Genomic DNA, 25,196 nt, shown 5'->3' with positions numbered 1-25,196 from the left:
TTTGTTTTTTAAACGAATGGGAAGAAAATAGCTCACTACTGCCGCCCTCAGTAAAGAAGAAGCAGCCCCACACCACAAAACCCCACAAAAGTCAGACAGAGGCATGAGACATGGGCTTCGTGTTACTGAGGTATTTTACTTCAGTACTGTACACATGTTCCATTGTAATAAAGTTCTCTGTTGAGTCTGTACATTCAGTCAGATCAACAGAGGTCATCACATAGGAATAAAACAGAACAGTGCACTTCATTCAATCCGCAATATAAAAAGATCTCTGTACAAAAAGGGAAAAGATCTTTGTAAAAAGAGGAATAAACTGAGGCCAGGTTTTTGTTTCACGCACAAACTCTGGTCAACCATTTAAAATCAGGCCTCTCATTGGGGCACTGTTTCCAACAGACTGCAGATTCAGCACATCATTACAAACATGACATGAAGTTCAAGTAATTTGAACAAATTCTGTGTACCATGTGCCCCGTCTTAACATCACTTATAAGGAGACATACACAATAAATTGAGGGTCTACAAATGTATGAAAAAAAGTAATGGTGATCCAATTCCAAAATTCGGTAACCTATAACAAAAGTTTACTGGATTTAGGAGTTTGGGATGGAGTATTGAATTAGGAGTCAAATGCATTGACTACATTCCATAAGTAGGCTACTGTATAAATATGGTCACATTGTGATTCTGATATATAAACTTGTAAGTATCTTTTCAATGCCTCCCATGTGTTGCTAGGTTAAGGCAACTCTAAATATACATTTATTTACCCTTTCCGATCACACAAATCTACAAAAAACACTCACCTAAGCTTCTGTAAACTGTGAAAGTGCAATAAAACAGACCATTTGTACCAAAATAAAACAATAAAACAGTCAACAATACCATAAAAATAAAATAAAATAGACCAACTGCATGTTACTTCTCCAAATACATAGATTAAATGTCATGATAAATGTGTCCAAATACTGAAGAGAATATTCTGACAAGTTATGACCAAACATTCAATTCTTGACCAAGCTCATCTCAAGGGGAGCTTATCAAGAACATTCTTCTTCACATATATGTGTACATACAGACAGAGATATGACTACCTCAAATGTCAGCTGATCAGGACTTGAAGGAGTTTTTATAAACGTAACAGAGAAAGAATTCAAGCCCTTTGTTGACTGTGCACAGTACAGTGTCTCCCTTTTAAATAGAAATGACAAGTTAAAAAACAAACAGAAAAGAATAAAACCGCTTTAAAATATTAATCTCATGTAACAAAAAAACCCAGAGAATAAAAGCCTGAGAGTAAAAAGAAAATGCATCTAAAAACTGTTCTCATGTGTACATTTTGCAAACAATAACAACAGTGGCCATACAACAGTAACCAAATTCTTTTGTCTATGGAGACATGCCATCCACACTTTCTGGCAGTATTGGCAGATGGGTGTGTCTGCTGCTTCTTTGAATCATGCTGACAGCATTGGGCATGTTATTCATTAATGCTGATAGCATAAAAGGAAAAAAAGATGTAAGAGGAGAATTGGAGAAATGTGTAACACTGTGCTAAAGTAAACAAGTCCTCCAGTGCATATCACACAGCGATCTTCCCCTTTGCTTCCAGCTTTCCAGCACTTTCACTCTGCCTTTTGCTCTGCTCTTCAGTAAAAGTGATGTACGAGTACACCAGGCTTCCTGCAATGCTGTGAACAGAGATATGAGGGGGAAAGTATTGTAGTTATTTCGACAGGATGCCGTCATGTTCATCTGACAACAGTCATCATATTTTCATGCAGCCAATAAATGGTTTTGAATCAGTTTATTGGGAATAAACCTGCATGTGTCTTGTAAACACCTTATTCTGATTGAAATAAACCGAAAAAGGCCATATTCGGTTTACTAATAAACCGTTTGCACACGCTAGCATATGCCTGTTTTAAACGGAATATTGGGTCGTTAAAACACCTTAAACGGAATATGCTCCCAGAAGGAAAACTGTTGTAGGCCGGTGCATGCTCAATACGCACAGAATGCCTATTTGTAGGCTGCGTCACTGACGTATTCAGTCTGACTTATTGTTGATTGCTATGTAAACAGGAATATGCTCAAAACGTGACATTCTACTTGTAAACAGGTTAAACAGAATATTGATATAAACGGAATTTGGGCAATAAACTGATTCAAAATCACTTATTCCCGGCATGAAAACGTAGTGAGTGACATTCGGCACAGCATTCCTTAAGTACGAAGGAGTATTAGGGCCACACATGAAGAAAAAAAAATATTTTTGCCATGGCGAGATTAAACTCGACATGTTGACTTTAAAGTCAGCATGTCGACATTAAACTCGACATTTCGAGAATAAAGTTGAAATATAATATCTACTTTAATCTCGACGTGTCGACTTTAAAGTCGACATGCTGAAATTAAACTCGGAATACAGTTTAAACATAGCACACACAGTTTAAGCTAGCCTACACTAACACACAATATGTTACATGAATAATGGGCTTCAAATCAAATAGGTGTTATTTCAGATAGATTGCAGATATTCAGATAGATTGCGTCTTGTCTGTTACTACTCATTGCAGTCATCGTGAAGTGCTGTATCTCGCGGTTGGAAATAATGCACTATGCCGTTTAGGCTATATAGCTAGAATAATACATGTATCCAATGATAGGTTTCTATACAAAATGCTATTTCACTGTTTTACGTGGGTAAGGCCAACGCACATTCAAATAACTGCCCTTCATGAACCAGGCCGTCACTCTCCATAGGTTAACTAATTTATCTAAAACTGCTTTTCCATGTCTCACCTGCAATAAACATAGGAGCCTATAAACACAGGTATAGCCTAAGCATATATACTATTTTGATCCCGTGAGGGAATATGTGTGCATGTAGGCCTATACTTTATTTATGCACTATGTGTGCATATGTGCGCATGTAGGCTACTAGTACATGGGGTGGTCGGGAGGAGGACAGCTTCATTCGTCCCTAGACATTCAGCAATAGGCTGTTTTGCATCCATTACAAACAAGCAATGTGAAATTCTAGGATTGGGAGAGCCCTAGTATGCCTAGTCTAGTGCATAAGCATGAAGTTGAACCTTTAGATGAAAAACACTCTTTAATAATAGGCCTACAATAAATAAATAAACTGCTAATGACGTTTAGGCTACTTTTGACCATCGCATTTATCACCTGTAACTCCGTGATAAGGACCTACAAGAAAGTATTTGGCTGAGCAACGGAGGTTACTGGTTTTATGTTTTGTTCACATGATATAGGCCTATGTCTAATCATTGTTGCAGTCGAAGAAAACTGGAATGTTTAATTTGTCCTCCCTTTCAATCGTCCCGAGCGGTCGTTCTCTCTCCAAACTAACTTTATTCTCAAAATGTTGAGTTTAATGTCGACAAGTCGAGATTAAAGTCGACATGATATTTCAACGTTATTCTCGAAATGTCGCTTTAATGTATTACATGGTGACTTTAAAGTCGATATATTGAGATTAAAGTCGACATTACATTTCAACTTTATTCTCGAAATGTCGAGTTTAATGTCGACATGGCGAGTTTAATCTCGTCATGGCAAAAATATTTCTTCCTTCATGTGTGGCCCTAATACTCCGTCGTACTTAAGATTAGATGAATTTTATTGTCCCAGAAGGGAAATTTGTCTTGGGCATACAATGCTACATACAGCTGCTTACCATACAAAACACACATTAGTTCAACGCCACATACCACATAAAAGACAGCAGGAATAAAACAGAGTAAGCACAGCAGACATAGAAATCAGTACCTCAATCTCTGTGCAAGAGAAACACTACTATTTCATAGATCCCAGCCACAAATGAACTTAAACATGTAATGTCAGATTTGGTGATCAGGGCATTCAGACATAACGGAGACAAATGTACATGTGGGAGGATGAAAGATATGTAGTACCTTATGTTCAAACCAATGAAGTTAGTCCATGAGAAAATGTAGTCCCCTCCAAAGACCATTCCAATGTAAGTCACTAATATGTTCTGAGAAAGATAACCAGTAATTAGAGAGGAAAGAGGAATGTACACATTCCATAGGACTGACCAAAAAAGCACGGGGTCACCAAATACAAACCTCACTTTCAGTACTCAACTGAACTGTTGTTAATGTTAATGTTAAAGTAAATGTTTTAATCAAATATTTGACCACATGTTGCTGTAACTGTACAGAATGCTAGTCTTACGAACTATTCACTGAGGTTATGGAAGATTACCGGTTGAGGAAACTTTTTTATTACCAACAGTGTTGGGTGTAACGCGTTACAAAAGTAATGTAATTCCTGTAATATATTGCTGTTTGCGGTAACGTGGTAATGTAAGGCATTACAAAAAAAAAAGGGTAATATTTTACTCGGTACAAACTTCAGTAACGCCCGTTACAATGCATTTAACCCGAAATTAAGTGGTGTTTTGTTTTGATACATATTTGCAAACACCACGCGAGAACAACAGAGGAGAAAAAATCCGCGCAAAATAGTAGAACGTTATCTCCTGATACTGGTTGAAGATGACTGTGGCTGCAGCAGACTCCATAGGCGGACTATTTAGCGGGATGGACATAAGCCTCACGCTCATTATTTTCAGCTTGTCAGAGACAAGGCTATGAAGAACATAATAGTTAGTGCACTTTGTGTGCTTAAAACCGAAAGATCTTTCTATGCCTCCACAGAAATAGCACAAGTAAATTAATGAAACATCTAAAGTAGTGCCACGCTAATCTTTTTGATTCTTGATAAAACACAAACTATGCTGTTGTGCATGTCAGCTTTGTGCTGTGAACTTGAATTAAAGAGAATAAAGGGATAGAAATGCAAAAAAAGATTGTGTAGCCTGGCAGTGCCACCGCTCCAACCGCACGCGCATCACGCACTTTGCGTTGGGCACCAAAGGACAGAGGGGGCACCCAAATGTAACCAATGAATAGTAGCTTTACTGCAAACTGCGTTTCAGTCTTCATCAATAACGTTTACAATGTCAAAATGCACTAACACCAGCCTTTCTATAACTTCTTTGACCTGAGGCCTGGTCATGGCAGACTTTGGGGTCATAGGGCCCACATACGTACCCCATCAAATTATCATGATGATTATCATTATCACAATTATTATTTTGCTATATTGTTATACATGCACTTTCACTTCAAAACAGTCAATGTTTAAAGTGCTAACATTGTTCACAAAAAGTTTCATCAGAGGACTGCTTTACTAATGTAAGATATAATAATTACAATAGTAAATTGCTTTTGCATGGTTGCATGATGCTTGCATGAGAGATACTTCTCAAAACAACAGCAACTATATGGGTGCTATTGGTTTTTGAATGTTTCCCTCATGTAAGCATCATACACTGGTAGGCAAATGGAGAAAAAAAAAAAAATGTACATGCTTTTTAAAGACATTTCATTTGAATGCCTGTAATGATTCAGGACTCATAATACCAGCTTTCATGTATGGAAAACGGCGGAGGAGATAAGCGTAAATCTTTGGTCTGGAGATCTTTAATAGGATAAAAAAGCTAAAGGCTACAATAGCTTTTGGCCACGTTATACGGGTGCCGGTGTTACATGGCAACTGGCACCCATGTTAACTGGCTGCGTTGGTGACGTTTCACGAGTGATGACGTTTCTTTGACAGATGTGGCCGCTTGCAGATTTGTCACTTTCTGATGGAAACTGGAGACGAACAAATACAAATATGCATGACATATTTAAATGTCAAAATTGTCTGTAGTGCGCTACATGCACTGGACCATGAATATGCCACCAAAAACATAAATACAAATAGCCTAATAATAACTCGTGGGTATGGAACCTGCTTCCTAAATGAAACCACTTAAGCTACATGATAACCATCTACGTACTTGCTCCACGAACCAGCTGATAAGTCATCATGAAATTTATTTGACTTAGTCTATACAATTTGAAGAAGTCAGCTGATGATTGTAGCAAGTTAACATGCATGGCTGATGGTGTTGTCTTGCTACAGCAGTTGCCCAAGCCAATAGGTCTTCAAAGTATCATGGTTAAGTTTTCAAACATTTCACTGACTGCTGGTCAGGCTCTCTGTGGCCACCTAGTATCTGTAGCCTAAATTGAGGAAGCGTTGCTGGTCTAAAAATAAATAAATAATACATTTAAAAAAAAAAGGGTAATGGGGAGGATTGAACCCATGTTGACTGCGTGAAAAAGCAATAGGCTATATAAGCATTAACCTGTTGCGCCACAGGAGAAGCATGAACGTGTGAATTGGGAAATAAAATATCAAACCCATGTTTACATGTCAGCAACATTAACGTTAATAGCCTATAACCCTTAGAGTTTTGACTCTCCTGTGCGCAAATTTTGTGTAAAATATGGACCGCGTTATAGACTTCTCCTGCCCATTGCAGTGTGGGTTTCAATGCCTGTGTTTCATGAACTGAATTCTTAAAAGAATAGGCTGGACAAAAGGATAGGCTACACAACACAAGGATACACATTTTTATTTGATTTATTTGCTGATTTATTTGCTCTACAGACACTTCAGGTAGGGGCGGCCACAGCCTAACCTTAGTGAAACGTTTGTAAAACTTAACCCTGATACTTTGAAGGCCTACTAAATGGCTTGGGCAACGGTAGCATGATAACATGGTAGCCAGATAACATGAACAGCTATGTTAACTTGTTACAATTATCATAATGTTAGCTGACTTCTTTTAATCATACAACTGAAGTCAATTTCTGCGTGCCGTCAGCTGGCTCGTGGTGCAAGTTGATAGACGTCTGATTACCAAGCAAACAGGTCAATTTATTCGTGTTTCGATACCCACGTGAAGTTAATTTATGCTATTTATTAGGTGTTTGTTTTTTGGGTGGCATATTAATGGTCCAGTGCATGTAGTACTACATACAATTTTGACTTTTAAACATGTCATGCATATTTGTGTGTGCCTCTCTAGTAGGCCTATATCAGAAAGTGACAAATCTGCAAGCGGCCACATCTGTCAAAGACTTCGTCATCAATCAAAACGTCATCAACGCAGCCAGTTAACATGGGGAGCCAGTTGCCATGTAACACCGGGTGCAACATATCATTGCATACTTCCATTTCCAAAGCAATGAAGGCTGCTTAAAACAACTTAACATTGTGCATATTATTGTTAATATTGTGCTATCAATGTAACTCAAACAAATAAGGCTTGTAAACAAGAGCTGGCAAAAGGGCATTATGACAACGTAAAGTTCACTGCTCTTACAGTGACAGTGCACCATTTATAAGTAAAACAGCATTTCTTCAGAAATGAATGGTCTGTAAATAATAGGCCTTTTATTTTACTTTAGGTGTTTGAGTTATCATTTAAATGTCACTCACTCAAAGCCACTCACTTAGGGCACCGAAATGGCCAGCAGGCCACCATCTTGACATGTCTTTATTAAAGGAACCGTATGTAAAAAATATATTTCAATTAATCATAAAATTGCCCTGATATGTCACTAGACATTAAGAAAGCATTATCATTTCAAATACTTATATCACTGACAACAGTAGTCTGGCCAGGATATTGTCATTTAAAAAGTCAAGTTGCAGCCCTTAACTGATGATATTGTCATTTTGTGTTTTGCCCTAATGTGCCACCCTCCACCTATTTACTAATCACAAAGTCAGTAGTGTTTCGGCATCCGGTTGCCAACACTGCCAGTCAGAGGGGAGGGGAAGGGGATACACCGCTCTACTAGCCTGACGAGCCAGACCCACATTAAAATGTAGGGTCTGGGCACTCACAGTTCGCAGTGCTCAGTCCGAGGGGCGGGATAATCGGTTGTCTTTCAAATTCCCTCTGCACGCAATAGGACAGCGCTAGAACGAGTCCCATGCGTTTTCCCACCAGCGGAGCTAGTTGGCTCGTTCTAACTTTTGCCAACTTAAAAAAAGCTTAACTCGTGTCAAGCTGTTCACCAACAGCAAGATCCATCTTCTTTGTTTTTCAAGTAGCAGGAATTCAAAGCCAAACCGCTGCAACTCTGCCATCAATCATTATGTTAAGCCCGCCCTAACGATTTGACTGGCCTGATAGAAGTTTAATTTTTCCAGCTCACAAGCCAACGGAGAGTTGCTAGACTAGCCCTGGCAGCTGCCGCTAGGGTGCGTCTAGATTTCTAGGCTACCACTCTACAGTAATTTGAAAGTGATTGTAGTACCAGTTTTAGCCACAATCTTACATACGGTTCCTTTAAGCTTTGATTTACAATATAGTAGGCTCTCTATTGATTTTAATGAGTAGGCCTAGGCCTTAAAGATACAGTATTTCTATCACAATTTACCAGACTTTGACCTTTTGTCGGTTTTTAACAAAATTCTGACTATGATTGTTCCTTGTATTGCATCATGAGCACTGCGCCTATTGCATTTTACTGTTGTTAGCCTTAAGCCTAGCTCAGTCATTATGCTATACCACATCTCCCTCCATTGGAAGAACAAGGTGCATTGAGCGTAATAAACTGCATTTAGAATGGCAAATCCATATTTCTAGATATTTTGGTGAAAGTAACTTAAAAGTAATGCAATAGTAGTGTAATGCCTTACAATTCAGAGACAGTAATATTATAATGTAACAAATTACTTTGAAATGACAGTAATAAGTAATACATAATACATTACGATTTTGAAGTAACTTGCCCAACACTGAACACCAACAACTAGCATGGGAAGGTAGTCTTGACATCATAGCCAAAACATTGTAACATTAAACTTGGTAAACTTGGCCAGGTTTAACCAACTATCCAAGGTAGTGTGTTTCCAAGGTAGTGTGTTTATTATTACATGGTCAAAGCCAACACAACATTCATAACTATGAAAAATGGTCAAATGTCCAGGTATTATTATGATATACCTATGTGACAATGTAGTCATTTTCCAAAATTATTCAATCATGGCCAGAGCATAATTTACTGTGAGGTAATGCCAATATTGCTGAATAGTTCTCCATCTGATCAATTCAAGTTTGATTGCATGCAAATAAAAAAGAATCAGTCCAGTGTTTCCTAGCTTTCAGCCTTGACCAAAAATGGACATTTCAGATCATCAGTAGTAACCTATAGACTTACCTTTACACAACCAACAATGGTTGTTGTTAGTGCAGAGTTGTATTGTGTACAGAGTACTGTGGAGTACATCAGGATGAACCTACAAGGTCAGCCAGAGAAAACCCATTTTATTACAAAAAATGATGTTGGAAAAAAAGTAAAAGGGACCAACCTAGTCTAACCTGATGGGCTTAACATTTGCACATGGGAAGAGCTCAGATTTAGACAAGCTTTGTTTTGTTGTACTCACCCCATTACACAAGATAGAACAAACTGACCAACAAATACGGTGTCTGACCATCCTGTGAAATTATAAGCCTAGGAAAAGAGCAAACAGAAGAATATTAAATGACATACTAGTAAGAAAATACCATTCATTACAATCAACTGTTTCCTTTTTATGGGCTTGTCCAGGTTTTCAACGTAGCTATTGTATTCTGGAATGCATCTGGAGTATGGCGAGTTCTGCTTGTTAATCAAGTTTGGGAAGTACCATAATGAGGATGGTAAAGATTACTAAGTCAACCATATGAAGAGACAATTACGGCTGCATGTGTTCAAGGGTTGGACCGATGCAACCACTGTGATGGCACACCCCCACAAGCCAGGCACACACTAATTCTATAGAGCCTGCTTTAACATACCCTATTTTCCGGTCTATAAGTCACACTTTTTAGTTTGGCCGGTTCTGTGACTTATAGTCAGATGCGACTTTTTATATCAAAACATATATAATTTAACATGTTTTTAAATGTTAATTCATACTGACCGACATAAACCAAGGAGTAAACATTACCGTCTACAGCCACGAGAGGGCGCTCTAGGCTTGTGGAATGCAGAGCCGTGCATAGAGATATTTTAAAACGTGCATCTTTTTTTTTTCTCTCGCTCTCAGTGGAAGCCTTCCGAGCATTTGCTCTGCTGCCGGCTTGTGCCTTCACATCGCCCAAAATGCTTGATTGCATTGTGCGCATTTTAAGCTACATTTTCATGTACCACATCAGCATTTCAGCGTTCAGTGAATCTTTTGTAAGTTGCTTTACAATTACCGTCGGGCCCTCCTCGTTGGCCGCCTTTGTTATCGCCTGGCTAACTTCAGCTTCGCCACCATTCACTCCTTCGTCTGCACGTTGTTTTAAAACGTGCATCTTTTTTCTCTCTCGCTCTGGGAGGTAGTAGCCTTCCGAGCATTTGCTCTGCTGCCGGCTTGGTTCCTTGCACACATCACAGTAACTTGTGGAAGTTTTGTATTTAGTGGGAGTGGTACCCACTTGTATGGATACGTATTTGGCTGCTCAATATGTAAATCTAGTGGAAGCATGTTAATTGGCCCATTGGTAAGAATTCGTTGGAACCACCTTGACCTTAGTTAGCACCTTTTTGTCAGCAGCAGTCCAAATTTGTGTAATTTTATTGCAGATTGTTTGCTTTGTAATTAGGCTTAAAATCTTGTATGGCTATTATGCCTTAGTATTGTTGTTGAATGCGACTGACTTGTTATTGTTATTATTGTTATAATGATTATCATCATTATTATTGTTATTATTTCTGAGGAATTTGGGTCAGTGGTGGGTATTTGTTCACCTCTAAAGGGCCAACTAAAGGTGGGGTGTAACAGTGCAAATAATTGGAGCAAAGTGTAGCATTGAACACAGTTAATTCATGAAATCCCTCTTGACAGGTTGGAAACCTGGGTAACACCTTCTAGAACTGTGTGAACTATGTTACCGTCATAATTCCAAACCAGTTCACAGGGGTCTAGTTAAAGGGACACCAGGCAACGTTTTTGTGTTAATTAATTAATCATCTTAAATGACTCATTACGGGCTTAATGAAGGCTCTCTTGCCCTCCCTACTGCCTGTAGGAAGAATATCCCATTGGTTAAATGACCTTCAGTCTCATTCAGACATTGGGCGAGAAGCAGGATCAATTTACTTCCTGCATCCCCAGCACAGAGCCCTGCACTGCCAATTGTATAGAATGGCAGAGCTAACCAATCAGAGCAACATTTCAGGCTTGCCAGGTATCCCTTTAAAGGTCTAAAATGGATTTGCAATATTTGAATATTAGCAAATATTGATAAACATCAGCTGCATGGGATAAATGGTGCCTTTGTTTTAAATAGTATTTTTTTCAAGGCTATCAGTCCCCATGATAACAGAATTCTGGCCCACCAATGCCTACACATTGATAATTTTAGGGCTATACCATTCCCTGCCCATATTTTTTCAAAGTCTAATTTAGGCCTACATAAGGTCCGTCTGGCTACACTGAGCTACTTGAGCTTGGTTGGCTATACTTTTTCCTCAATATAATGTCAGCGGTGTGAATGTATTTCACCACTCTAACAAAATCTGTGGATATGCGTTCATTTGGGAATCTGTGCATCTCAAAATCCTCTTGTGAATGATCCGCCATTTAACCTTACCAGAGCGGAGCTCAGCCCAATCTAGAGTCGTCTTGTGCTGGTGTGTTTGCACTTTACCGCGCTGGTCGGGGAAACAAATAAACAAACTCGTTAGTGGGACGAGTACATAAGTAGGCCTAGTTCTAAGTTGTGTTTTAGTATTATATTTGCATTACTTTAGCTTGGGTTTTGTATTATTACCTAGAAATATGCTAACCATTCCTGCTTCAGTTCCAGACAGGTCATCATAATAAGTTATTAAAACCTTAGGGGCTAACCTCTTTCATTTCTGCTGCAGCAGGTTGTGCGCAACAGAGTAGCCTAGACGGACATAAGATACAGTCTGAGGAGTTGCAGGTTTATTCAGTTACCCGCAGTTGAAACTAAACCTAAGTTTCCCTCACAAACTCTGATTTAGTCGCTATACTGTAGCTTATTCCCAGCTGAGCCGTTTATGAGTGTTTAGTCCTAAATGAAAACGATTCATACTCTCTAGCCACTCACTCGCAATTCACTGACGTCAGGTTCACTTAAAGGAGCCACACATACTGTAGGGCTAGGCTACTGTTATGTTGACTGCTGTACTATTGAGGACTATTATGAGTTCTGTCCATTTGGTGGTAGGTAAAATTACTGCAATACAATTATGCTTATTAATTTTTTTTTCAAGAGTAATATTATCGGTTATCGTATCGGTCACAACAAACCAATAAATATCGGTTATCGTTATCGGCCCTAAAATTCCATATCGGTGCATCTCTAACACAAACCATCCTTCTTCTCCTATATCCCCTCCGTTTTTAAAAATAATTCTGTTTAACAGTGATATGCTACAAACATGTTAAACAGCTGGGAAAGGCTGTCGCAAATCCCTCGAACAGGTGGTCAATCAGAGATTCCAAACAAACGAGGGAACATGTCGCAATGCAACAGCTTGTTTTTTCCTTGATGAAAGTGAAACCACGAGTTTTCCCACATCTCAACTTTGGCCAAAGTTTTCAGAAATAATCGTTTTCAGTGATACAACCTCATTAAATAATATGCATTTTCCATATGGGGTCTTAAAAGCCATGTATCCTTCTAGCCACAGCGTTTTTGTTTCAAACATAAGCCTAATCTAAGCGTGCTCAGGTGACGTGATAGACCAGGCGCCGTTGCTCACCTGTCCATCATCGTAAAGCCTGATTTGATTGGTCCGCCCGATATAGAGCGAGCATACTTCCACCACAATGGAACAATGCCAGACCGAACTTCCCGACCTCAAATGTTGTGGGCGGGACTAAGTTCGGAATGGCACCCAGGCTATGCCCAAGCTTAAACCTCATAGTATTCCTAGTAAACCTTCAACATTTTTGGAATTTCATAGATAAGAATTCTGAGTTTTACCATATCATGTTCATATTTATTATCAATTGTGTGGGAAAAATAAAATGCTTTATTATCAGTAATATACAAAATTCCAGGAAACTTTCCAAACTCTGCCCAGCAACTCCATGCTGCTCTGTGCACGGTATCATAAAACATCATGTCCGTTTGGAAAAATTCCAAAGGAACTCTGTAGATGAGTGTCAGCTAATTGTTTACTGTCTAAAACATCATTATTTACTGCCTAGATAAATTTCTCTACAGCCATAAAAAAGGCTCCACCTAAAAACACCCTCGAAGCTCTGAAACAGCACTGGACTGATAGGAATAAAGAGCACAAGAAGACAAAAAATTGCAGGGTCAGTGCACAAACTTCTGGAGCTGGGCTATTGGAGTCATTAGCTGCGGCTGCTGGCATAATGGTGGCTTTGTGCGGCCTGCTCCCCCCGCCTTCTGCCCTCATGCCAAACAAGCTGGGGCCTACCCCCTGAGCCGAGCTCTGCCCAATAAAACACACCATTCACCTCAGGCCTCGGGCCTTGCACACTCACACCACACTGACGAATCGGACTACACGGATTCCACAGAAAACTGGGAGGGGGAATCAAAAGCGTGATTCATCAAAAAGCTGTGCTTATGTTAGAAGGACCCACGGAACTCAACCAATGATTTCGAAATGGTTCCATGAGCAATGTATTATATTCAAGTTATCTGGATCATTACTCAAAAGTTAAAGCCAATTACAGAATAAAGAAGATCAAAGAGAGAAAATAATTAAAAATATTTCACTTTCCACTTCTACTAACAAACAAGATGTAATGGTTGTTCTATCAAAGTATTCCAAATGTACTGTCTGTATCTCCAAATGATTTTTCTGAAGCAGCTCATTTAGGTTTTATTGGGGGAGGAATGTCCCTTTAACCAAATTTACTGTTGAAAAAGTCTGATTTACAACCTCACCATCTGAAGACATATCCTGGGGCACATCAGCCCTCACTTGACCACACAGATGGCCTGTGTGAGGCTGGCCACCTTAACCATGGATAACATCTCTTGCACTTTCACTACACAAGGACATGTAAGAAAGGAGTCAATCTCACCAGTAAAGCTCTATCGCAACTCTCCAGATGTCATAAAATGATTCACATTCATCATGAGCTGAATGCTAAATAAAGTGACCAGAAAGGTTCTGCACCCCCTCTTTCACCCCCTTAGGGTTCTAGCGTGATTGGTCACATCAAACAAAATGTACCACTGTCCTGTCTGGTCTTGATCTAGCCTTGTTTGTAAGGGGTGCAGCGGCTGGCCTGTCTCTTTGAAGTCCATGCTAAACGACTGTCTCTTACCTTTTCAACATCTCCAGTGACCTGAGCCAGAAGAAGGGTCGGCAGGATCATAAATAAAGCATTGTAGTACAGCAGGCCATACTTTCCCAGCTCCTGGAGGTTGGGGGTGGGGGGGGGAATGGAAGAGGGGGGGGGGGGTAGGAACACAGACGGAGACTTGTAGGTCAAGATATTTAAGTCAGGAGCCTCAGAACATTCCATCTGACCCTGTATGCAGATGTTGTGAAGGCTCCTCTCAAGCAGCAAAACTCTGTAGTGAGTGTGCGTGTACAGTATGTCTCACCAGTGGCAAAGCCTATGTTGGCAACACAGACTGTGTCAAGAGGCTTTAAATAGGCCACATGTGACCCAAGTGACTCTGCCCCATGTCTGTGTGGTAATATTATTAACACTCACAAATGTTAACCCTCCTCTTTAGCCCTGATGTGTGTCCTTTTCTCTACCAAACAATCCCAGCAACAGCACACAATAAATGGTTTGTTAGTTATGCGTCAGCAAAGTTATCTCAAGGGTTAGGTGGACTCATGGGCTAGGTAAATAATCTAAATCTGAACTTAGGCTTCCTGAGGATCTTTATATACACTCTGATATTGCCCTTCCCCTGACAAGTACCACTGTAAAGTAACTTTGACACAAAAGCAAAAAACCTGGCCATCCATCAACAGGCCAAATTCAGCACAATCCCTAAACTAACAATATTGTTCATATTGACACAGAATCCTCTATTAATGGAGGGAACAACATCTGTGAAAAAACATGTTCATCACGTCTTACATTACGTCTATATTTGAAGTTGTGGGCAAGAGGACATCCTTGAAACACAGGCATAAGAGCTGCATTGATACAAAAAAACTGTGTAGAGTATTCTGCAATGGAAAAAGAATAGTGATGACCTCTCCTGTCAGCGCTTACCTTTGAGTCAAGCTTCTGTTTTACAAATGCCCCATTGGCTGCTGTCAAGACATCATTAAATAGAATGAACACATATCCTTGTAAGTCAAATGACAAGTCAGCACTGCAAAAGAGAGAAACAGAAAGACCTTGTAACTTTTTGTAATTGAAAAGACACTATAGTGGTCTTTATGTTTCCTGGATCCTTCCCAGAAATAATATTAAAGGGTCCTCATCTTTTATGATTTTATTAATATAATTAACCCTCAGGATTCTACAGCCGTAGGGGCAGCCGTGGACTTGTAGCCGGACTTGTAACCGGAGGGTTGCCGGTTCGAGCCCCGACCAGTGGGCCGCGGCTGAAGTGCTCTTGAGCTAAGGCACCTAACCCCTCACTGCTCCCCGAGCGCCGCCGTTGAAGCAGGCAGCTCACTGCGCCGGGATTAGTGTGTGCTTCACCTCACTGTGTGTTCACTGTGTGCCGTTTGTGTTTCACTAATTCACCGATTGGGTTAAATGCAGAGACCAAATTTCCCTCACGGGATCAAAAAAGTATATATACTTATACTTATACACAGGCCCAGAGATAAAGCTTCTTTGTGTCTCTGGGAATTTTTGAAACCAGATGGCCTCGATCCAAAATATGACTTGTGTAGGCATGTAATTGATTTACGCCCTGTACCTCCCTCTCAGTCATGCAAATATTCCACTCAACCTGAACAATACATCACCAATTCAGATCATGAAAGCAGCCTGTTGATGGACATTCTATGGTACCACCAAAGGCAACAAAAGGCATCATGTCAGGAACATAATAACAATGATCACAATTCCCTCCGGTCAGAATCTTACTAGCAGTATGACAACTCTCAGCATAACTCAAGACCCTAGATTGGGTACTCCGTAGAGGCACACAGAAACTTCTGTTCCCATATCAGGAACGTAACAACACACTTGAGCCACAACATCCACCATCCAAGGGCACAGATGAGGCTAAAGAAAAGATTGATGATGCATGGGACGGATTATGAACTTTTGGGCCCCCAGAAATTTTTTAATTTTTCTGATGTGATTTCCTGTATTCTGGTGCATTTTGGGGATGGCCAATACTAAATTCAATCAGATTTATAGCCTACATCCTGATTTGTTGATATTGAGGCAATGATTACATGCAAAGGCTTGGGCTTCAGGGCCCCCTGGCCCCTTGGGCCCCTGGGCCTGGTAGGCCCGTGCAGTAATCCATCTCTGCACTGCCTTCTGAGATAACCCTAAGTGTCACGTAAAAGTACTTCTTGAAATACGCTGTCCTTTGCTACTTACACCCCAGGTCTTACCCAAATGTCGTCTGACTAGTAACTACCCATTCCCCAAGGGTTTGTGCATCAGTGCCATATGCCTTCATCAACCCATATCCTCCTGACGATGGAACTCTATAACCACATCAACATGATTGGCTGACTGAGGGAGAAAGTATGACAAAATACTAAATGAGCAGACTTCAACAAATAGCCATGATATCTGGCATTTACATGTGCAGAGCACGTTATATCGGCAATGGTACTCATGACCTTGTTCATTCACTGTTTGTGTGCTGAGGAGCAACATATGTCAACAAAGGCCAACCCATCTTTGCTGACAAAATGGATCTCTTGTCTGTCCCTTGTCAGCTTCAGACTGCTATATGCAAAAAACTGTTATAAAGCTAACTTTTATATCACTATATCCCAGTTTAGATTTAAGTAAACCTGTCAGTTATATGGCCATTAATGTAAACATCACAGAAAGTCTTGTTGACATCTTGTTGCAATATTACCACCGATATTGACCATACCACAGTAGAATAACTGGAATACAGCCAACTAATTCCTTTCTTTAATTAAACCATAAAAGCATGTCAAGAAGCCTTGTCTTCAGTGAACATGTAGCAACATGACAAAAACACATGATCAAAATGAAAGAGAACGGTACCTCTTCTCAACATATTTCTCTGTCTTACCTTGCAGCTACAAAAGCTCCCAGGATCATAGTAAATACAGTGAGCTGAACAGGCCGAGAAAATTTCTTTCTGTGGATGAAAAGATTCAAGGACCATAAACAGACTGGACTTGCAATGACGTGTTATAATCACTGTGTGTCAACTGCTTGTTCAATGCCACATGGAGGCATGGTACTTACTTCAGAAGAATGCCCTCGGCAAGCATTGTGAAGAGAATAGAAAACCTCCTCAGGACTGTAAACATGGGCAGACTATGAGAGGAAAACACAATTCAATTTTATTAACCACAGGACAACCATTCATGTGAGTGGACAAATCTAAAAACAAAATTCTGTGCTGATGCAACTGTTAAAACCACAATATGGCCTGGCAACGTGTATGGTGTTGATAATAATGGTCAAGAAAAACAACATACTTCAGCCTTTTAGTTCCGAACAGTCCAGTTATTTGATTCCCTACAAAAAGGAGAGGTAGAGGGAATGTCTGCAATACAAAGAGAGAACTTTAGAGACAAATGACTAAGGTGATAAACAGTTCACTGAAAGGAATCTGGGTAGTCAACATTCTTATGCATCCTATGATAACACCCTATCCTTGGTCTATTGAGGAAGATAGAATACTGTAGGATTACTCTCATCAGCAGTGTGATCACTTGTTGAAAGACACATCTTGAACCAGGACGTTTGCAATCATGACAGGGAAAGGTATGGCGATAAAGGCCTACGTTATTCTGAGATTCACTACTCACATAAGCTATAACTGTCATCAGAGCCGGACAGTAACGGAGTACATATACTTGAGTATAGTACTTGAGCACAATTTTGAGGGATCTTTACTTTACTCAAGTATCATTTTTGGGGAGTACTTATGACTTTACTCATGTACATTTGAGAGGCAAATATTGTACTCTTTACTCCACTTCAGTACTTTTACTTAAGTAGACATCTGACTGTTGTACTTTTACTTGTACTTGAGTAAAATTTAGCAAAGGGTAGGCCTATCTGTACTTTTCCTCAAGTAATGAAGCTGTGTACTCTGTCCGCCTCTGACTGTCAGCAGCAAACTGGCCAGCCTACCCGATCCTCTTACCTTCTGAGGTATACTTCGATCGAAGTCGGGGAAGGAGATCACCTTTAGGACCTTTCCCACCTGTAATACGACCAATGTGGCCAGCATCTATGGAAAAGACACACTCAGACATTACTTTCAGCAGAGGAGCCAAATATCAAGGGAAGGTAGATAGCCTAGGCACTTACCTGACCTATCCCAACGCATATCGAAGAGGGAAATCTAAAAGTAAAAATTATGCTGTTAGAACACACAAGTGTACATCGACCGACCGAATTGTAGGCCTATTCTTATTTTAACAAATTTGAAACAAATACTGCGCTGTGCAAGACAAGGCTATGCAGCAAAAAGGTTGACGTTAGGTTAAGCTAACAGAATCAGAAAAAGCAACGCCTCATTCAATTGCCCATAGAAACAGCACTGTATTAAACAAATGAGAAAAATGGCTAACTTCTAATAGCCTAAATCCTGACAATGAAACGCAGACTGTGCTGCCAGCACGACAGAATCTGAAGCAGTATTTTTCACGCCTATGGACCTAATCGATGTGCAATGTATCATTACAATCGAAGTCATCAGTGGAAATCCAAAGTAACTGACCACTGTAACTAGGTAACCTAGCCAAAATCCGCACTCCGCTAACAGCAACAACATTGGGCATCACGTAGACTTACCCGTAACTTGTCAGAACGCTTTTGTTAATGACAACGATGAGAAAGGAGCTAATTCCATAAAATCCAGCGGCGAACAGCTTTACAAACAACGTGAGCGATTCGTCCGCCATCCTAGATGCCTCATCTCTCTGAAAGCATTGCTTCTCTCTCAGCTTTCCCCTTCTCCATGCTGACGTCTCTGAACTTCCGCCAAACTAACACACAGATTTAGCCTACGTAGCTACGACTACCTCAAAATAGGTCTTTGTCACCACCCAGTGGACATTAGGCAAGTTAAATGTATAGCCAGAACATACTCCAAAAACAATGTGTACATGTGTTAACCATGTTTTATTGAATAAAATAATTAAGTAATTGCAGATGTCAAATTTATTCATTTTATAACTCAGAAATTACACAATCTCTGCCGTAGGTATGCTTATAATCTGTTTGCAATCCTTGTTTAGAGGCACATCGTTGTTAGACCACTCTTCCTGATCATCTGAGGGATCAGGGTTTGGTGTGTTAGTTGTCATATTTTGGACTTCTGAATTCATGTGACTTTTTGGTCTAGATGCAAATAAACTAACACCAATCCCAACACTCTCCAAATCACTTGCTGGTGACATGACAACACCATGAAAAGGCTGAGCTGACGCTGGGTGCCACACTTTTTTCTGCAGTCCGTGTTGAGACAGGCATGGATATACCACACTTTTATGGGGAATCAGTGCTTTTGATATACATACAAAGCCTATTTCCTTCTTCTGTAGGAGCGAGTCTTTGGTTTTGTTTGAGGTTATAGACTCAGGCCTTGGATAGATGGTCGTTTTGGTCTTACTTCCACTATAAGGTGGTCTTGTGTCATCTGGGGATCGAATTCTACACCTGCTGTTTTGCTTGGGGTTTATTCCATTAAGCACTGTGCCTACTGGCACAGAGGAGACTGGGCACTGTTTGAGGCTGAGGAAGGGAATGGCAGAGCTCTTGCCTGAGGCAGGGCTTGGCATATGAAGTCTGTCCTGGTCAGCGTACTGGGTCCCATCTGCAGACAGCACCCTGAGACTCTGTAGCCTCTGCTCCATGTATCCAGATCTGGCATCCTCTGTCGGCTCCTGGTAGTTGTGTAGGCTCGACTTAGTGGCCGGCATGCGCTGAAGCCTGGCCGCGTGCCTCTCTTGTGCGGCATCCGTGAGGCGGACAATGGCAGAGTGAACTTTGCTCCCCCTGATGTCATTATGCATCAGGAAGGGGCGATTTCTGGAAAGACCTGTAGGATCCAGAGTGTGGAAGCCTGGGCTGCTGAATGGTTTGTTGTGTGGCTGCCCAGTGTTGTAGACCAATGGGAATGTCTCACTAACAATCTGAAAAAACAATATGCATTCTGTCAAAAACATCACCTCACACATTCACTCCTGAGAGAACAAAAAAAAAAACAATAGTTTATCCCCAACATTAGCTATGAATAATCTGCTAGATCTAATCTGTAGATTACCGGCATAGATCTGTAAGTGGTAGGAGCTCGAGCTGACAGCACTTTTGCATGGTTTCTCTCTAGCTCATCATCAAGACATAAAGGCAGCGACTGTGTTAGAGGCTCTCCATCTCTGGAAAGCTGATCTTTATCAGGGTTCTCCTCTGACCTAAAAGAATATTGAGAAAAAAGAGTAATCTAATCATGTTGCCAATTCCTACCTCCAATGGTAATGTTGTGTTGTAACATGCATTTTACCGTCTTTCGCTGGTAGTCACCCGAACAATATTACCCTGCTGTAGTTGCTCAGTCACCACTTTGCTAACTGAGCCTGGCAAAGTGAAATGGCCATTCTCTTCCTCTATAGTAAACATAGGGATATTAGACATCCAGTTGGCCTGACAGTCACATGTCCACGCAGATAGGATACTGCAGCTTGCCTTACTTGTGAATGCACTTATTGGGCTCTCCCGACCACTGTTGGGGCTGGAGCTCCAGTGAGAAGTGTTGGTGTAATGTAAGGCTCCACCAGTCAGAGCCTTGCTGTTGTATTTCAGATGCACATCCATCGGGGCCAACCGTTCTAGCTGAAGGATAAGGGAACATGGCAAAGTCATATAGCCGCACTGTAGATAGGTGAATTATACCAGTTATTATGATGAATAAAAGGCTATTTCAGGCATCATTCCAGAAATCTGATATTACAAGCATACTTTGCTAGCCTAGAAATCTAGACGCACCCTAGCGGCGGCAAATTAATTTGCTCAGCCTGTACGTCTAGTATCAAACCATAGGGATATCTATTGGCTGACGCCGTGGACGTCATCCAATCACAGCGCTCTATTTTGTTAGAGTCTTAAGGCGGGCTTAACAGGATAACAACAGTCCTGCGACGGTGAACAACAAGGAAGGTGGTTATGGCGAACAAAGAGCGGTTGTTTGAATCGGTGTTGGCGTCAACTTTGGAGGAGTTGGACTTGTGCTTTTCTTTGAAAGTTGAGCAACACAATGCACTTAAGTCATTCCTTTCGAAGAAGGATGTATTTGCCGTTTTGCCGACCGGATACGGATATGGTCGTAGCGCTGGCCTATTGCATGCCTAGGCAGTTTGAAAGACAATTCTCTGCCCGCCCCTTGGATTAACCGAGGTGAATGGTTCGATACCAGACTATACATTTCAATGATATAGGATGGCCCGCCAGGCTAATACTTTGCCCTAAATACAATGGAATCACAATCATACTATTTCAAGTAAAGTTTGACTTGACTACATACTAGATCATAGCTAAACATTCCAAGCATTTGAAACCAGATGAGTAAATGTAGCAGGAAACAAGGGCAGAAACAATTAATCGATTAGTTAATTACCGGTATTCAATTAATCGTCAACTATTTTGGTAATCGTTCATCAGTTTGTCATTTTAAAAACAACCTCAATTCTCTGCTTTTACTTAATTTAAAGCGTCAGCAATGCAACGTAGGGTCTTTTTGTAAATGCACCCGAGTCAAACTTTCGTTTAAAGTCATAAGTCAAATGGCCTTTTGAATGGGAGTGCTAGGGGCACTACTATGATCGCATCAAAATATTTGTAAAACACTAACAAGGCTCGACACAACTTTGCTTAAAGCATCACCAGGGTCTCATGAACTCAAGCATTGAGAACATTGTTTGTGTACACATAGTTTACTAAAAAGAAAGGTTTTGAACAACACACTTTAGCAGTTGTTTTTTCTGCTTGCCACCATCTTGCCAAACCCTTTCTTTTTAGTAAATTTTGGCGAGAGTTACGCTTTAACTTAGCCTACATATATTACTATGACACCAAACTAAATATACATGTGGCGTGTGAGCTAAACAAGGCATTTGAGTACATACTGAATCTTGGACTTTGGGAAACACTCAACACTTTTTCACAATTTTTGTTAGATTGTTAGATTAAATCAAATAATCAAAATAAGTGTTAGTTGCAGGACACCTGGTTTACAGTTACTACTTCATTTCAAATGTAAAATATTGCTGCACATCCTTTGAAACATCAGATTAAAAGTGTTCCTTTTACTTATACAAATAACATGTAGTAAGACATTTCTGTGTCTGAAAGTTGTGATACAGGATTGGTCGCTTGAAAGAACTGTATTAAGTATGCATGAGGGGACACTGAATTATTCAGACTTTTAACATAATACCGTACCTCTCTCGACCACTTCGTTCTGTGTGGTGCATACTTTTTAGAAGCAAGGGACTGTGGTTTATTTAATCTTACAACCATAAAGCCATATGAATCCTCTTCCTTATCTGTTGAGAGATAATAAGTTCCTGTATCACGTTACCTGATGAATATGCATTGAATTTGAAAAATTGCATGATGCAGTTGCTATAGCATTGCATCCTACTGTTTCAAAACTGCAGACTCAAACATAAACCATAGAAATCAATGACAAGGGAACCAAAGCCACTATAAATTATGCAAGATTTTGGATTATGAGGACCAAGTCAGTATAGCAAACATTTCTAATATTTTACATGTGGCTGCTCCAGGTCTTTCAAACCTCATTACATTCCAGTTAAGAGAAAGAATTTATACGATTTAAATTCTCCTAGATACAACATTTTTTACCTTTAAAAAGAATTCAAACAAGATAAACCACATTTGTAAAACTAGGTTAATGACAATGTGTTAATCATCGAATTTGTGTTTTGTTTCAGGAGCTGTAGAATATTCAGCAAGTCACTGAAGAGAAGCACACTTTAACTTCAATGCAAGAAACAACCTTAAAATAATGCTTATTAGATAATGCTCAAGTGACCAAATCTGATGTCTTGATTAAGGAGAGCCCTGCAAGTATCCTTAATCCTAAAATTGCTCAGACTTACCTTTGCGGTCATCAGTCCTTTGGGCCAAATCCTCAGTGCTTGTGAATGGACAGATGTAAACTTTGCTACAGACTGTCTTTACAGACCTAGGCTCTTTGTGGGATGGTGGGGGAACATACTTTGCTTTCCTAAAATGATACATGAAAAATATCTGTACAAATTTAGAGACACTCCAACAAAGTTTGTCTGTGCGGCCTCGAATGTGAGCTGTCTTGTCATACCTCTGTCTGCGAGTTGGATTCTTCTTATGTATAATTTCAATGTTTAATTTCGATCTCGGTGTGTTGCTGTTGCAGGGCAGGTCAAATGCCCAGTCATGCTGAACACCAAAGGACACACCGAGATCATCAAAGGTGGTAGAGCACTTCTCTCCATGATTGAGTTTGTTCCACTAAACAGATAAACAAAAGGCTCGACACAAGCTGTCAACAGCATTTAAACACATTTTGAAGTGTGACTGCACACGTTAAGACACAGATGAGACGAAACACTGCCAACCTACCCTTGAACGTCTACTCAGAACTTCCTGGGAATAACTGTCAAACTCATTGAAGGATTCAAGCAATCTGGTAGCCATCTTCCAACATCCTTAGTTTTGAAGGACAAAGGCACAACCAAAGATAAAGCTCCTCTTTAACCCTCTCTGGCACTACTACTGCCTACTTCAAAAATGGAAATGGTCCGGTCACTGTCAGTGATATTTTATGTTCGTTCGAGTGAGAATGTCCATAGGCCAAACAGTGCTAGTTAAAGTTAGCTAATGTTATCAGCTAAGTTTAACCAGAGAATGTTTAACACATCAAACATTGACCAAGACAGCTAATGAACCACGACGGTTTCCAGTAACATACTCAAATAGCTGCTACTATAATATGGACTAACATTTCTCCTATCAAGGCAAAGTAAGACTCTATCTAACAGCCCCTTTACATTACACGTCGTGCTAAACTTGACAGACTACTGTTACATCAGGACTCGCTGTCCACGACGCGTCTGTAGTTACCAAGGCAACAGACCTTTGGCTAAAAAAATGGTGTGCATGTGTGTTGTTTGTGTTGCTTGCTTCCATCCTTGAAGTTTTCTTTTTCTGCCCTTTTTAAATTTCTGTATATACCACTCTCTAAAGTATCATTTACTTCAGTATAATTTATCTCGATACAGCTCAGGGTGTTTATTGCACAAATGCACTGCACAGTTTTATATCCAGACATAAAAACATGCACAATATGCATTGTTAAAATCATAGGTTAAAATGCACGAGGGCTGAAACACTGAAAGTATTAGACTTTTTAGTCTGTCAGGTTTGTGTGTGTGTGTGCGCGCGTGGGTGTGCGCGTGTGCGATGATGGAGGAACGAACAATATTTGGGTCGTGAAAGCTCGGCGGCGCTAGTTTTCTGTAGGACTACTTCTCGGAAGTACCGCTGTCATTCCTGACGCTCGTTGTGTCCTTGTTAGCTTGCAAGCTAACTAATGTCCACCATCTGGAAAGATGATTTGAATTGTGTCTTTACTTTTAAATTAATTAAGGTGTATATTTGTCTACTGTAGCTTATAGCATAATGTTGCGAGCGGGGAATGCGGTTGCCTGGTAAGTTAACCTTTATAACTCCGGTTGGCAGCTTATCCAGTTATGTTTTAGTTGACTGGCTAGCTTTCTCCTGTCATGCAATTACAGCTAGTATGGGGCGTGCTCCTAAGGACAGAGACCCTGTTATGACTGCATAGGTGCTGTATGTGTTGATGAGAGTATTTGTGAACGATTTTATAGCATGAACAACTTTCCTGGACATATTACAGGACTATTTTGACAACCATGTAATCTTGGACATGGTTTCCTGAGCTAATTCTTTATCGAAAGTTAACGTTAGCAGTGGGCTAACCTAAATGACTTCTAGCAACGTTAGCAGCTTCTTGCTACAGCTAACGTTCATGCGTTTTATCCTATGAGGTTAGCTAGCAAAAACATATTATTTGTCACTGTTTTGTCATAAACTGAAATGCTTAGCTAGAGAAG

At 40.2% G+C, this 25,196-nt stretch overlaps 2 protein-coding genes across 2 annotated transcripts; both read right to left on the bottom strand.

The window, feature by feature from the left end:
- Positions 1-116: 116 nt before the first annotated feature.
- slc35d1a (solute carrier family 35 member D1a) lies at positions 117-19,055 on the bottom strand. The gene is made up of 12 exons (XM_048253253.1): positions 18,853-19,055; positions 18,367-18,400; positions 18,200-18,286; positions 17,526-17,593; positions 17,290-17,361; positions 17,111-17,179; positions 15,136-15,238; positions 14,224-14,316; positions 9,355-9,422; positions 9,126-9,204; positions 3,945-4,027; positions 117-1,694 (listed from the first exon to the last, which is right to left on the bottom strand). The coding sequence occupies exons 1-12, from the start codon at positions 18,960-18,962 to the stop codon at positions 1,586-1,588; spliced, it is 975 nt and encodes a 324-aa protein (XP_048109210.1). The 5' UTR covers positions 18,963-19,055; the 3' UTR covers positions 117-1,585.
- Positions 19,056-19,163: 108 nt separating this feature from the next.
- On the bottom strand, positions 19,164-24,161 carry LOC125301012. Its single transcript, XM_048253252.1, has 8 exons — positions 23,683-24,161; positions 23,402-23,571; positions 23,181-23,308; positions 22,498-22,601; positions 20,751-20,892; positions 20,564-20,666; positions 20,327-20,474; positions 19,164-20,195 (listed from the first exon to the last, which is right to left on the bottom strand). The coding sequence occupies exons 1-8, from the start codon at positions 23,755-23,757 to the stop codon at positions 19,245-19,247; spliced, it is 1,821 nt and encodes a 606-aa protein (XP_048109209.1). The 5' UTR covers positions 23,758-24,161; the 3' UTR covers positions 19,164-19,244.
- Positions 24,162-25,196: the final 1,035 nt, after the last annotated feature.

Source organism: Alosa alosa, chromosome 9, assembly GCF_017589495.1.
Source record: "Alosa alosa isolate M-15738 ecotype Scorff River chromosome 9, AALO_Geno_1.1, whole genome shotgun sequence".
Taxonomy (NCBI): Eukaryota; Metazoa; Chordata; class Actinopteri; order Clupeiformes; family Clupeidae; genus Alosa; species Alosa alosa.
This window is presented reverse-complemented; position numbering and strand designations above follow the sequence as displayed.